This window comes from Zophobas morio, unplaced genomic scaffold, assembly GCF_036711695.1.
Source record: "Zophobas morio isolate AGI-343-1 ecotype UQ-CSIRO unplaced genomic scaffold, CSIRO_AGI_Zmor_V1 ptg000021l, whole genome shotgun sequence".
NCBI classification, from domain to species: Eukaryota; Metazoa; Arthropoda; class Insecta; order Coleoptera; family Tenebrionidae; genus Zophobas; species Zophobas morio.
Window position 1 is genome coordinate 2,859,515 of NW_026972126.1, and position 16,171 is coordinate 2,875,685.

Here is a 16,171-nt window from a genome sequence, read left to right on the forward strand (position 1 = left end):
TTGTTTGCATGTACCCCTGTTGACAAAATCTTTATTTCCTTCAATTAAAAAACTACTCAAGGCGAACATAACTCTACGCGATCCTTCCAATCTGATGAATCTTGTAAACTGTTTTTTGCTATAAGTGGCAGGTGCTATGTAAATCTCCCAGAAGCCATCGGTTTGTCAATATTCGCTATTTTAGAATCTACAGAGTAGTAGGTAGATAGTATAAAAATTTTGTTTGCACCTAAAGGTTGAAAACATCTGAAACAATTATTGAATGAATGTGTAAGTATACGTAGGTACACAAAAATAGGCGGTTATATGTAGGTATACTATTTGTTTTGCATCACAAACGAAAGAATTAGGTAGTTTATATAACTTAACAGTTATGTTCTTTAATGTGGTGGAATATTCTTGACAGAACACTGCAAGGTTGCTAACACAGAACTTTCCTCGCCGCTGAAGCACAACAAATGTCACACTGTCATGTCAAAGCGAATTTTCAAAAGTTTTATTTTAATAATATTTGAAGAACATTAATTTTGAAACGCTTACATAAAATTTGAAGAAAACTGAATCAAATTTTCCCGAGGTAACCGATTAACTAATATCTATCATTGTTTTAGATAACCTAAGCTGCCGGTTCCAATTTACCTGTTTCAGTTTAATACCTGAAAAATTTGAAAAGGCAAAAGTTTGAAATTTAGAACGGTTATTCAACATAAAGACATATAAAATAGATAGACTATTAACATTTTTTTTGAAGCATCAAACAGAATATGTTATTATATTTACCTTTAAATCACGGCATCTCTATTTACTGTTATTATGCCTAATCCACTCTAATATCTAAGATCTTTGTAAAAATAATTCCGAAATTTAGAACAAGTAACTAGTAAAAATTTTTTTTTGGAAATGACATCAATTTTTCTATTTCAAGCGGAACAGGATATGTTTTTTAAATGTTTTACATTTTTGTTATCAATCAGTAATTTAACATTTTTATTACCTACAGGCTGCTCGGAGTGTCGCGAACACACGCGAGTACATTATGAACGAATCTAATAAAAAAAATATTTTAGATGTAGGTACCTACTCGTAGATTAAAAGTTTTAAGGCATATTTTTATAAAAATAAATTTGGTAAATCTGCGTGTACCTAATGGTGAAAAAATTTTATTTTTTAAGACGATAACCATATAGGTACATATAGCCACGCTTATATATATTTTTAACTATATATTAGGTACCTAAACCTTGTTGCCAAATGAAATTTTATCAATTTTTTTTATAAAAACAAGATATTCATAGACAACATTGTCTGTTATAAGGGAAATGGTATTTAAATATTACCATGATGAGGAAAACAAAAATCATTGTCACAAATAACACCCTCACAGCCTGTTTGTGTTTACGCATCGAAAAAATGTGATATTTAAGCATGTAGCTACTAAAATTATTAATTAAGCTACAATGGAACAAAACACTCTGAATATTAGACATTAAAATCCTTATTTTATTATTATTAAATTTAGACGGGCGCAACATTAAGTACTCTATTCCCAAATGTTCTAGAAATCGTTCTTGATTTGATCAATAAAAAAACCCATGAGTAAATCCAGCTAGCTAATAATTCCACATTTTGATGGCACCACTACCTAGTTTCCCAAACGTCGGTGCTCCTACCTGTATACCTACTGCTATAAAATGTAATGACGTAATGTGATTTTTTCTGTAAAAATCTGGATGCTTGGTGTAAAAAATTAAAGCGGATTCATAGACCACAAGTATAGAAATATGTTATTTTATAAAAATTAAATGGTGTTTAATAAAAAAAAAATTAATTTGAGGGAAGTCATCACATTGTTGCTAGCCAAATTTTGACGACAGACAGACAGGCGGAATCGAGTGATCTATAGTTTCGTAGTCTCAGGTTATGAAACTTCGAGAAAACATGAAAGTAGCCAGTCGCCCGATAAAATAAAAAATATTCTATTTTGTTTGAAAAACAACGTTGTCGTTTCCGAAAAACTTAAAGATGATATGATGCTAAGCTATTCATATATTGATTTTGTACATTTCTTTGTTAATTAACCGTTCGTTTATTGTTTCAAATAATTAAAATGTATAGGGTAAATGTGTACAAGTCACTTAGTGTAAAATTGTCAACAACTTTTCAATTTTTTTGGATAGACAAATTTTATTATATGGGTTCGTCATATACATGTTTAGAGATTAGATATATTCAATTGTACGTCCCAAGACCACTATATTTTAAGAGTACCTAATTTCAACTTTTGTCAAGATGTGTAAATGCGCAGTCTTAGACAGTTCATTGCACAAGAGTGCGCATTTGAACGCTTAGGAGTCCGCATTACATTTTATGAAAAAATCTTTGTTTCTAAGGTAAAAATAAATGGGAATAAGTGACTACAGACTACACATAAAACGGGAGAACTATTTCTCCGTACGCTAGGGGTCTTGAAAAGTCGAGAAAACGTACATGTAGAGAGTCGGTCGACGGACTCGATTACAACACGCTCAGGAAGTAAAGATTAAAAAAAAAAAACGCCATAACCACCACCACAAATCTTGAGAAGCAGTACAAAGTAGTAGAGTTAAATAATTCATTATCGTATGATATGTATCTCAAGACTATTAGACTACGTATCGCAAGCAATGCGCTTATACAATACCTCGCTGTGCACTCTTGTACATTTGTACATAACCTAATGTTTTCAAAGTTAAAAGCTTTTAATGGAGAGAAAGTGTAAAACTGTTAGCGTATAACGACACCTTAAAAGTTACAGCTAATGAAAATTATTACTGTAAAATAAAAGAATTGGTACGTACCTTACAAAAAACTAAAACTCTGAGCGATAAAAATTACATCCACACAACGTGTAAACATAAAATCGTCAGTACGACCAAACTGTAAACTATATACAGGTCACTTTTGCACCATTATCTCAGGTTTAGCATTAGATTCTGAATGCTATAACTTCATCTTACCCAGATGGCACTAATAAGCAGAAATCATCAGTGCGTACTCTTATACATATTCGCACTCTTGTACACATTTACCCTAGTGAAATCTGTAGACTGGGACACCGATATAGTCAATTTTTGACTTTTTGAATTAGTACTCACAATAATACTTATATGTATTAATAATTTCGGAGGCTTCCACGGTCGGAATCAATACATGATCGTTTTCCGGGTTGGAACTGTGTAAATTGAGTTTTTGAGCTCAACGTTTCGCACACTTTCGTAAGTGGCATCTTCAAGAGCAGGGTTAAGAATAAGGCAAAAGAGCACGGTAACTCAATATGTCAACCATACTGTGCGAAACGCTGAGCCCAAAAACTCAATTAACACGGTTCCAACCCGGAAAACGATCATATAATATACGTATTAATTTCGCTTCGTTATATTTATCGTTAACATTAATCTCACTGTCTTTGCAGAAAATTAATTAAAACAATGATTGTTAAGCATTTTATGTCTATTTCCGTCAGAGTACACAGAGTACATGTTGATTTTAATAAATATTTTATTCTAGCAAATAATTCCCTGTTATAAGAACAAAATTGAAAAATAACATGAATTTAAGACCTTAAAAATAGCATTTTGTTATATTCGTCTCAAAAATTCTGAAGGAAAATCAGATAATCCAGGTGCCTATAAATATTTTTCATTTGACATGACAATAACGACTTTGATATATCTTCGGTAATGTAAAGCATTTTCCTCAATTGATTACACTTCAAAAGTCTTATAACAAAAAAATATAAGTTTTAACTTTTATGTAAGATCTACGCACATAAATTGATCCTCATGCTGTAACGTAAATTCGGTTAAAACAAAATTCAAATCAGTGCTTGTTAAAATTAAACTCTATGCAGAGAACGGATTAAGGCAATAAGAGGGCGTACAAGTTTTTAAAATTAGCCGGTATGTATATTATTGATTTTTATAATTGTGTGTATTTAAAGGCAGAGAACCAAATAGTTGAAACTTCTCTGATTTAAATATTCGTAAGGATGCACGATATTTGTATCGCTGACATTTGCGATGGCAGACTGTACATTTAACAACGTCATAACATTTTATTAAACATAGTAAATACAAAATTGAACATTTTGTGTTAAAACTAGACCTTTTATAGCTCCATTAATACGACTACTGGAGATTATGTACCAGCTTATCGAATATTTGATTACCTAGGTAGGTACAAGTAGGTAGTTATTGAAACTTCAAGTACTGATTTATTATCTGCAAGTAAAACCATGTAAGAAATTCTCCTCAATGGAAAAGTTAGATACATGTATGCATATTCTCGCTTATAAAATTTTCCTTTCAGTTTAGTTTATTAGACAAGTTGTAAATGCCGAATACAAATTATATAATACCCATACATAAATTTTGCATGAATTAAATTTTGTCAGATGTCATATAAGTTGTAAATTAACTTTATTGGCCAAGCTTTTAGTCGGTAGCGCCAAAAATGTAATTGGAATATGTCTTTGTAAATGGCATTATTCTAATCAAATGCCTATCGAGCAGTTAATTAAAAACTGCAAATTAAATCAATTCACTTTTTATTAAAAAATCCACATTTTATTCATATTTTAGTAAGTTAGCATACTGCTAAATTCCTGTGGCAAATATATTTGAAAAATTATGGAATATATATCACTTTCACGTTCTGTATGATGTATTTACCGATTTATATTTTACTTTCAGTTGTTTAAATATGCTATTAGATTCATTTTTTATTTCATTGTAGGTATGCTTTAACATTTATTTGAATTGTTAGTAATTTTGCTCTTCTGCACTCCTATTAAATATTGGAGCAAAATGTCCCTAAGTAGTAGGCTCATTTTAAGACATTTCTAACTTCATGCTTTCTCTTATTAGTGATTTTACTAGACATTTATCTCCGAAACTAGTGGACCGATTTTAAATGTAAGTACTGCAAGATTGTCATGTAGATGGTACAATTTGTCTGTTCTTTGTCATTAAAAAAGCGACATCTTCTCAAAATTTTGGTGGGTAAACCTTGTATATATGTATATATGTATAAAAATGTTTAGTAAATGTTTTTCGTATTCTGAGCTTCAATATCAGAATTTTTGTTCTATGTTTTTTTCTATTTTATTACTCAAAACATAGAAGTTCAAATTTTACAAATATTCTGTTTATTTTAGATAAAACCTTAATTGGCATTGGGTTCTTTTACTGAGTACTTTATCAACCTCAAGATTTTACGCATGTTTGAATTTTAAATAAATATTAGATATGCTGTTACAAAGAAGCCGACGGGAATGTGTGATTATCTGCGGAAATATTATTTGGACATTTTTTAAAGTTACGCAACCAATCTTCAGGACATCAGATGTAAATATGAATTTAAATTTCACCAAGAAACTGATAACCTGAATAACAAAAGATGTTTAAATATAGTGGGGTTACTTTTCATTAGAACTCGTTATGAGAAAAAACATAACAATTCGTAGGTACATTTTGCAATATTTGAATAAAAAAAATCCTAATTTTTCAGAAACAATATAGCTGCATTAAAAAATGTATATCTCGTCAATTGGCGCTTTAGGAAGTAACAGTTTCCACAGTACCTACTTTGTCGACAATAAAAAAAAAAATATTTGCTCTAAATATTGAACTATTGAAAATAACTATCTAAAACAATCTATATTTATGTGAAACAAGGAAAAATCGCAAAAAAATGATAATTCGCACATATCTAAAAGTACCTATGTGTAAATCTAACTTGAACTTTAAAACAATTTAAAATAAACTTCATTCATGTTCAAAAGAACAGATTTTTTTAAATCTGTTTTTGTGAAGTACCTACAGTTAAATCCAAAATTAAAAGAATGATTTTTATGATGGAAATTTGCAATTTTTTAACTGCCTAAAACCGACTTGCCAAAAATTTGAAAAATGGGCGATTTGCTGAAGTGACCACCCTTCATCCCACAACTATTTTGTCATGTTGATTCAAATTAACCCTCATCTTTGTTACAACTATTGAAACAGTTTGATCAAATTTCATGTCAGTGATGAGGTCATGACTCATAATCATGAGGCAGCTCGCTTTAGTTTGCAATAATTTCGTCGTTGTTTAAATTTTGCAATTAAACTGTATAGTTTTTGCCAAAATTAAAAAACTACCAATACTGCATTCTACCTTGACAATACTACGGACAACACCGTAGTACCTATTAGATTTAAAATTTGACATATAGGAGAAAAAAAAAATTATAAGTAACTTATAATGACGACAGACTCAGTGGCGGATTTCAGAGTGTTTTTGAAGTTTCAAAACGTTTTAAAGAAAGATAATAAACTCAAATTTTACAAAAGTTAAAAAAAATAAATTACCTATAATTTGCTTGTAACTCCCTATTTTGCGATGACAACTTTGATTGAACGGCATAAAATATAGTGCCACTCTAAGAATATGAAAATCGCTAATGCAGGTTTTTCTGTTAGCAACTGAAATCAACAAATGCTGTTTTTTTTTAATTTTAGCAAAAACTATATGCCCTTTTAAGTGTATTTGTAAAGGAAAAATGTCTAATAGTATCTACTGTGTTGAGAAATCCGCCAACTATTTAATCGAAACACCTCTCATAATTTAGTTAAATTTAAAATGTTCGTATGCTACCTACATTTTTCATAATAATTAATAATCAGTATGTTTATGCATGTTAGATAATTATACATCTTAACGATAACCCCCACATTAAGATCCGTGTATAAAAAAATATATATATAATTTCTATTTTTATTCAACAATCGCATTCATTTCTATCATAAGAGTAGATCATTATATGGGTAAATATAAATTAATATAGATTTTTTTTGGAATAATGGATTCCATTTTGTGTTATTATATGGTACATATAAGCTACATGCAGCACCGTCCTCGATCTGTCAGCAAAATATTTTCAAGTACACAGGGTGTTTGCATGCGAAAAAATTCAGAGAGTATTCCTTGGGTTATTTAAGTTTTCTAATCTTTGGTTAGAAGATATAGAGGGTGCTGAATATAAATAAAAATCCAAGGGATTTAAGTATGGTGATTTGTGAGCAGGCCCTAAGTAAGGTTCACTTCTATCAATCCAACGACTTTCATTAAAGAGGTACATGATGCTTTACTTTACTTTTACCGCCCTGTATCTTCGAAACAAAGTGTCTGTCCGAAAATCATTCAGGACAAAACAATCTTAAAATAATCCAAGGAATAACCCCTTAAATTTTTGCCGCAGGTTTGGTAAACACTCTGTATAGTGCTTGTTTCAATGGAAACTTGTGTATATTTTAACATGCCCTAATCAACTTGATTTCTTCTTAGGCCTTACAAGCGTACTACGTTACAAAGTTAATCAATTTTTTTTGTGTTTATAAAAAAAATCTAAAATATTATAATTTTCACATATTCATATTTTGAAATATCTACTTGAAAATATAATATTTTATTAGTACAACTTATCTTAATTTTTATTACATTTCATTCGATAACATAAAATCGCAGACAAACTTAGCGACAAAGTAGATTCCCAACAATAACCTATACACTTGTTTTGTCAAAATTTTGAAGCTTTGGCCACCACATTTAAGTGTCAAAACAGAGTAACAAGCACGGCCATACAGGGTGTCTCAGAAATAAGTACATTAATTTTAATCAGTTATAGAGCTCATTGAACTCAACAACTTTTTTAAGTAGAGTTTTGTCAAGAACTTTTTAATTATCAAGTTAAAAATTGTTAAAGTTATACCCCAATTAAGGTTACCCGCCCATGGATCCTTAGTCACCCATGGACGCTAATAATTATTATAATTAATAATTTATGGTCAAAAACAGTTACTAGGATACGTATTTTCCTAATCTTGTCAATGTGACAAACATTTAGAGAGAAATTGAAAATCCTGCTCCCTAATAGCGTACGGAATTTCATCGGCCCAAATGTGGGTGTTGAACACCTTCCCTCGTGTAACCGACCTCATCAGTTGATGGTATAAGAGAAACAAAATTTGCTAGTTCGTTTATTTTTCTATTAACCCACTCACAAAAGTGTTGCCTACGTGGTAAGTCTGTTAGTTTCAATAACTGAACTTTCTGGTCCTGAAAGGGATACATTTGTTCTCTGAGTATCCTCCAAATACTACTCTCCGATACATCACACTAGACAGTGATACGTGCTAGTGCCCGGTCGAGCTTCGACACTCTTCAAAACAGCCTCTTCAATATTAGCAATTCTATTACTATGTAACTTACCCCGATCCTGAGGTGCCGGTTTAAAAGATCCATACTCTCGAAAATGCTGCAACGTTCTTAAAACTGCGCACATTTGGCAGACGATTTGGGAAAAACATTGACATAAAAATGATTGTCAGTGTCAAAACGGTTGCTACGGTACCTTCTTCATTGTTGTAGTGTTGCTATTATTTAAGTTATTATTTAAGGTGAACATAGACGGCTCGTGAATATATGGGTGGGAAAATTCGAAATTCGACTTGAGTTTTGGAAAAAATGCTAGATAAAAAAGTTGTTCCGTTTCAGGAGTTCTGTTACTGGTTAAAATTAATGTACTTATTTCTGAGACACCCTGTATATAACAGGTCTGCGAACTCCGAGTTTAAAATGGTCTTTTTTCGAAGAGATCCCAGACGGCCACGGGAGCTTAAAGTTCCTAGCGCCGTCTACTGGATACTATGATGAAACTGTCCACAATAATGAATGAAATTTGCGTAAAAATGTCCTTGAATGCAAGTTGTCACAAATGTCAGCTATATAGGTTAGGTTTTGTGACATCTTTTTGAAAGATGAGGGGAAATATACGTCAAATGTCATGTCAAACGTCAGTCGGTAATGCAAATAGTACAATTAACTATCACATGGTGGCGGTCATCTTAAGCTCCCACAACCTACTACGATACCAGTTTTTAAGCTCCCGTTTTATGAAAATTTATGAATGGAGTTGAAACACCTTACTTATACCACCGTGGTAACAAGTGACAGATATTATAATGTAGATTTAAATATTCACTTGACATATAGTGACACTATGGTTGGTGTTAATCTATCTAAATTTTTACCACATTAAATTGTGGTTAAGCCACGTCTGTGTTTAGTTTACAATATGCGAATCTCCAGAAAATTATGTTCTTTGTCGCTATGTTTTGTCTACGACGTTATGTTAGTGTATGTATCAAGAATGTTGACAAATCTCAAAAACTATCAACTTTAGGATACAAAATACTTACCAATAAAAGAAATATGTACATAGATACTAACTAGGTAGTATAATACATGCAAAAAACTAGGTAGGTATACCAAAGTGATCAATATAAACACGTGATTTAATTTCACCAAATATAACGTTAATATTAATCTTTTAATTTTTAGTACAAACATGTTTTAAACTGTACCTAACTACAATATTTGAAATACTTTTTCTACGCACACCGTCAGAAACGCACTGCTGCGTTCGAAAAAAAAAAACTAACAATTGACTGTTTCGCAAGTGACAAAATATTTGCAATTGTTATCGTAGATATAGTTTATTGATACAATTATTAATAGTTTTTAAGTTATTTACCTATTATGTCTCGCCTAATGACCTTGTGTGCTCAAATTCAATATTACGTTCGCCGATTTACGCTTATTTAACATAAGGTACACCATATCCGTATAGTGACAAAGTGAAACACCAAATTATGTAATTAATTATTAAACGTAAAAAACAAAAATGGCTATAAGGGAGAAATTTCAGGACATATTTGTCAATAATCAGATTTGTATACTCCTAAGACCAAAGAGGAGTCGCTACGTTTTGGTTATATGGCGTTGTCAATATATTTTCAGAATGTAATGTCCCGTTATTAACGTACTTAATATTATGAAACTTTAAATATAACCTGTCCACAACTTTTCCTGTATGTATAATGCAGGAGCAGTATTTTTAAAATACGGTTTTTTATCACATATTTTTTCAATTTTGTTGAAATTTTTGCAACACGTATTTTAAAAATTGAGTATCTCAAATTTTGGCACGAGGTCTCCACCACTGTTTTCACTTACAAAACTTTATAAATCGTAGCAGATATAATGTCGATTGTGTTTGTGGGAACTAATTAGATACAGTAAAAAGAAGCATCTGGAAGCTTCCACGAGACAAACTGCTTTTTGCTGTGTCTTAGTTCCAACAACAAAAATCGACAATATATCTGGTACGATTTCTGGCATTTTGTAAGCTGAAACAGTGTTGAAACCTGCGTTCCGAAATTTACATAAATAATTGAGATATTGATTTTTAAAAAACTTTATGCAAAAATTTTACTAAAATTAAAAATATATAGGTACATAATGATAAACTCTTTTTAACAAAACTACCCTTGCTGTACATATAAAAAGCTGCAGAGAGGTTATATTTAAAATTCCACAACCTAATTCTATTAAAATTTATTGAAAATTTTATGCCCTTGCGTTATAAGAGAAAGCTATCGGTATTGGTTATATTTGAAATTTCATAGCTGTCAAGTCAGGTCATGATAATGGAGATATTACATTCTGAAAATGTATTGAAAATTCCATGTAGAAAACGACTGGCCTTCATAATATATACCTATATTTTTTATTTTGGAGCTTGTAATTTAGGATTTAAACTACACAGAATTGTACATTTTAGGAGAATTCCCTTAAGAGAAACTTAACTTCTACATCAAAATTACTGAAAGCTTAGCTTCCTATTTGTTATCTAGGACTATTGGGGAAACTAAAATTTTGAACGAATATTTACATTTTTTGTTTTGTTTTTAACATTATATATAGTAGCTATGCATCTAGTGATAACGCTAACTTTTTAATTTTAATTGAATAATGATAAATTTTGGTTTCTACGTTAAAAATAGTTGTTATAACTATCGACAAAATTGTTTTTTTTTGGTAACATAGTTGTTATATTTTACTGTAACACTTCATTATGACACAATTCTTCTTGTATATATTTAGTACATAACAAAAGTCGGTGCAAACATTTCAATATGTAAGGGTGTGTTTTTCAATATTTTTTAAATAAGATGTTCAAATTCTTGATGAAGATTCATATCACACTAAGATTTCTGATAGGTATAATTAATAAATTAATAATTAATCGATAAAATAAACTGATTTGCATGCTATTTTTAATGTATCGTCTGTCGTTTATTATCTTTTGCCGATTTTATTTAACACCTAGTAGACCGGTAATTGCTGTGGAATTTTTTATGTATTTTAAAAGTATCGTATAGATGGTTAAACGAGAAGCAACATATTTTATTTGTTCATGCCAACCAATACAATGATAATGAAATATTTAAATTTTGCTGGACAAATTCTCTTTAAATAAAAATGTTTTATTAATCCGTTTTTATATTTTACATAAAACTAGCGGAACCCGGCAGACGTTGTCCTGCTTGTGTATATATTTACTTTGTATATATGTGGATATAAATGTATGGTCTGGAGCGCAGAATGCGTTGTAGAAAACTGAATAATAAGATTAACTCATATTAATGCTATTCCATTTATTTTCATTAGTATACACAATGTACACATTTTTGTATTAGTAATTCACGTGAATGAACAAAATTTTTGACTATTGTATTCGCTATATAACTGAAACAACTTGAACACATTTTAATCAATACTAACATCTATCGTAACGCTAGTGGGTAAACAATATTTTTGGTTTTTCGATTTGGTGTATAGACGTACAGAGTTTTTGGAGTTCCTACTCTGGAGCAAGCAACATACAGTTGACCATGCGAAAAACATGGATTTCCTAAATTTAATCCGGCAACGCGTAGAGACTGCCCTTGGGCTTTGTTGATTGTCATCGCGAAAGCAAGACGCACAGGAAACTGTAGTCGTTCGAATGTAAAGGGCAAATCAGTAGGAACCATTGGAATGCGCGGAATCAGCACATCTTCACCTTTACATTTGCCGCTAATTATTGTTGCTTCAATCACATTCGGCATCAGTTTTTTCACTGAAAGTCTGGTTCCATTGCATAACTTCGGGGTATTGAGATTCCGAAGGAGCAGTATTGGTGAGCCAACTTTTAGCGTCAGTATGTGCGGTGGCATTCCAGGAGGCTCCAACGAATTGAGAAATTCGACTGGATAATTTACAGCTTGGTCCTCTTCTGTAACTGTGTCAATCGATTTGTATTCCGTAATCACCCCAGGAACTTTTAATTGAATCTTATTATTGATTCGATTGACATCATCATTCTTTGGAGCTAAGATAGCTCGCTCGCAAAGCCAATCATGATTTCTAAAGTTGTTAGCGATGTTGGAGAAAACTCTCTCTTCAAGTTCTTCAATTGATGACTGAAGTTGACAGAAGTTCGGAGGGAACGCTATCTCCTGTGTTGTAGGATCAGCCAAAAGTTTGCCGTCGCCGATATCCAAAAGTTGTTTGGCAAATATTTGTGCAGAAACATCTCCAAGTAAATGCACACGCATATTGGTCGACAGTGTAATTTTTTTCACATGTCTCCAGAGAGACGAATTTTTCAGGCATGCATTCAACTCGTCTGCTGGTGTTGATCTAGGAATCACGGGCAAAGTTTGACGGAAATCACCTGCGAGCAGGATCAGAGCTCCGCCCAGTGGACGTTCATCGCTTCGGAAATCTCGCAGAGTACGATCAAGTGCTTCAAGTCCTTTCTTATGGGCCATAGTACATTCATCCCAAATAATCAGTTGGCATGTTTTCAATACAGTTGCCATTCCAGTTGTTTTTCCAATGTTGCAAAGAGGATCAGCAGCTAGATTTAAATTCAATGGCAGCTTGAGAACCGAATGCGCCGTGCGTCCTCCATCGAGTAATGTTGCTGCAATCCCCGATGATGCCACAGCCAAAGCAATCTCATGTTTCATTCGAATTTCAGCGAGTATCAAATTGAGTAGAAACGTTTTTCCTGTGCCTCCTGGTGCATCAAGAAAAAGAAGTCCACCATTTCCGCCTCGCACATGCTCCATAATTGTGTCGTATGCAAGTCGTTGATCGTTTGTTAAGAGCCTTTTCTGAGTTTCAACATAAACTTGTAGCGCATCGACGTCGTATTGTTTTTCTCGCAATACGTCTCTATCTATAACATCGTTTCTGTCACGTTCCGGTGAAAACAGCCCAAGCTGATTGAGGATTTTGTTGTTAATCGACATACACACATCCTCAAGTGATATCAGTGCTTCATTGAAAATGTCTTCCGAATACTGTACATCCAAGCCGGGATTATTTCTGCGTGCTCGGAGAAGTATGTCTTCGCTCATAGTCTCTTTGTGTTTTTCCCATAAACATTTCGGATCAGAAGGTGCGCAGGTTGTCAAAATTATGGCAAACAGAGTTCGTATTTGGTGGGCATGACGTGTCTCAGATGCTTCCGCTAATGTGTTGTCCCAATGTTGATCATTTTCAAGCAAACCAAGTTTAAAACATGCTTCTCTGTATGTCTCACACTCTTGACCATCGATTGTTTTGATTGCTTGAAACGATGTTGGTTCTTTGAACACGTGAAGCAGCATTCGCAAATAGTAGCATTCACCATTATTTGGATGAACAGGGCACCAGTAGAAAATATGCCAGCTATAGAAGGATGCCTGGCGCCTCGTTTTCTTCTGCAAAATTTCTTCGTCGATTGATTCCAAGTGTAGTACTGCGGGACTTCGTGATACATTAATGTTTTTGCGAATTCGTCAGTTGCACACAATTGGAAAAAAGCGGTCAACGTTGTATTTGGTGGATCTGCAACTCGTTGGGGTGCGTTGTCTTCCGTGAAGTAGACTCGTTGACCGTTTTCCAAGTGAACACTGAGATGCATGACAGCAGGAAAGCGTTCATGAATGTCGAAACCAAGAATTCTCCATACAGCTTCATTACTGCTAATGTAACGTCCCATTTGAAATTGCTCGATTTCATTGACGGGCGCATTGGGATTCGCAATTCCGAAAATTGCCATATCGCTGCCTTTATTCACGTATTTGCATATGTATTTTATTGCCTTAACTGAATTACAGGACTCCACGTTGATATGTGCATTGAATGATTTCGAAAGGATAGGAGAGTAGGGCACAATCCATCGGTTATCAACTTCGAAATCAACGTTATTGATTTTGATATTAGTTGTGGTGTATCCTCCATCATCTGGTTTTCGTCGTCTGTACAACGGATAACCGTCGCCACCAGTTTGTGTTTCTTGCAGCAGCTGGCGTGGATACTTTTTGGTGCATTTTCCGTCTTTCATGCATGGCGAGTGTGGGTTGTGTCCCCCACATGGTCCGTGAATCATATTTTTTTTCACAATTTCAAATAATTCTGGATCTTCTTCTGCGTTGGGCAGCTCAGCAGTAATGATATCATCAATTTGAGTTGGAACAATTTTTTCAACCAACCAAATTAAGATATGAGCATGTGGTAGACCTCTTTTCTGCCATTCGATGGAATACATCCAACAGCGAGTTTCTCCATATATATGGTTCTTAGTGATGAGATCCATAAAACGTATCAATTTTTGTTTGAAAACTCTCGCTGTGAGGTCATGCCGATCAGATGGTTGTTGGCCAGGCAAAAGTAAATCTTTGATTTCACACCAAGATGGATTACATGTGAATGTGATGAAAAGATCTGGACGTCCATATCTGCGAACATATGTCAGAGAATCCTGAGCATATTCTTGCATATGTCTTGGACTTCCAGTATACGAAGCTGGAAGTATAACCGTTTGTCCAATATTACCAATTGTTCCATCATTCGCGATTGCATCTCGCAAATGAATATAATCTTCGACTCGAAGCTTCGATTGATTGTAACGAATGTAATTGAGTCGTTCGCTTTCGACTTTGGCGTACATATCAACGATGAATTGTTGAAAAACATGACGACACTTTAAAATATGGTTGGATTGTTCGGCTCGAATCATGATGCGATATGCATAAAAATCCATACAACTGACTTTTTTCGTTGTCGCAGCACCTGTGACGGGATGAGTTTGATACAATTCGAGATGATAACCGTCTTCTCCTCGCGGAAATAGAATTGGATATTGAAGTGCGTCGTACGATCGATGTGTTTCAGCAATACGTTGCTTGGTTTGATTTCGCCTGCTGATAACAATATCTCGCCGAGTAATTTCTGTACCGACAATTACAGCTGCTACTTCAGGGGCTATTGGAGCATTGAAACGTCTTTCATGCTCATTCGATGGGGTTTTGTCTGCTCTGATAATGAGTTTGAAGTCATCCGCTCTTACATTCTCCAATGCGGATTTGAAATCTCGGACCAAACAGTTGTGCTCGTGGAATAATGCTCGTAATTCAGCAATAATCTTTCGATCTGTTGCTATACTAAATGCGCATCGTCGATCAATCTCCTTCTCCACATTGTCCATGAAATAAATTTGCAAAAATTGCGGATCTTCTTTGGATACTGGAAGGAGTGAACCAATCTGATGATACACTTGTCCTTGCACTTTAAATGTGGGCATAAAATTATTATATCTCACAATATTCGTCGCTCCAAACGATGTCATCTGAAAGCATGAGTTGTATTTCCGAATATGCTGTAGAAAGTGTTTGGACTCCCTAGTAAGTCCAGCAACGTAAGTGAGCAGTGGTTCTGGTGGTTCAGTCAGTGGTGGCAAATTGATTTTGCCATTGGAGCAACACATGCCAGGCGCTTCTTTTTGAAACTTCAAAGCGCGACAGTGTAGACACAATTTAGTCATCGGACCAATGACAACATCGCGATGCATTTTGTAGTCTTAGGGGCCAATTCCAAGTTGGTGGCGCAAGTCACTGGTGCAGCGCAACTTTATAATGCTAACTTGGGTATCAAATGCTGGTTGCTAGGGGTGACGGAATCAACAAACGCAGTTTTGTCGCACTTTCCATTGAAATTTGCACCATGGAGTTGCGGCACCTCTAGTAGGCAGTGCAAGTTGGCGCAATTTATCTCGAAAAATTGCGCTTGTTTATTCCGTCACCCCTAGCAACCAGCATTTGATACCCAAATTAGCATTATAAAGTTGCGCTGCACCAGTGACTTGCGCCACCAACTTGGAATTGGCCCCATAGTCTTTATCGTAATTGAACGCTGCTTTCTTGAGATCGATTTT

General features: G+C 33.7%; 2 protein-coding genes across 2 annotated transcripts; both read right to left on the minus strand.

Annotated features, from left to right (window-relative positions):
- Nucleotides 1-11,708: 11,708 nt before the first annotated feature.
- LOC135131573 (ATP-dependent DNA helicase pif1-like) lies at nucleotides 11,709-13,331 on the minus strand. Its single transcript, XM_064059384.1, has one exon. It carries the CDS (start codon nucleotides 13,329-13,331, stop codon nucleotides 11,709-11,711), a length of 1,623 nt encoding a protein of 540 aa, XP_063915454.1.
- Nucleotides 13,332-13,444: 113 nt separating this feature from the next.
- LOC135131574 (uncharacterized) lies at nucleotides 13,445-15,808 on the minus strand. Its single transcript, XM_064059385.1, has one exon. It carries the CDS (start codon nucleotides 15,806-15,808, stop codon nucleotides 13,445-13,447), a length of 2,364 nt encoding a protein of 787 aa, XP_063915455.1.
- Nucleotides 15,809-16,171: the final 363 nt, after the last annotated feature.

What these genes read in the sequence shown, in the direction of transcription:
- LOC135131573 (XM_064059384.1), bottom strand. Translation starts at nt 13,331, where the DNA reads ATGAGCGAAGACATACTTCTCCGAGCACGCAGAAATAATCCCGGCTTG.
- LOC135131574 (XM_064059385.1), bottom strand. Translation starts at nt 15,808, where the DNA reads ATGCATCGCGATGTTGTCATTGGTCCGATGACTAAATTGTGTCTACAC.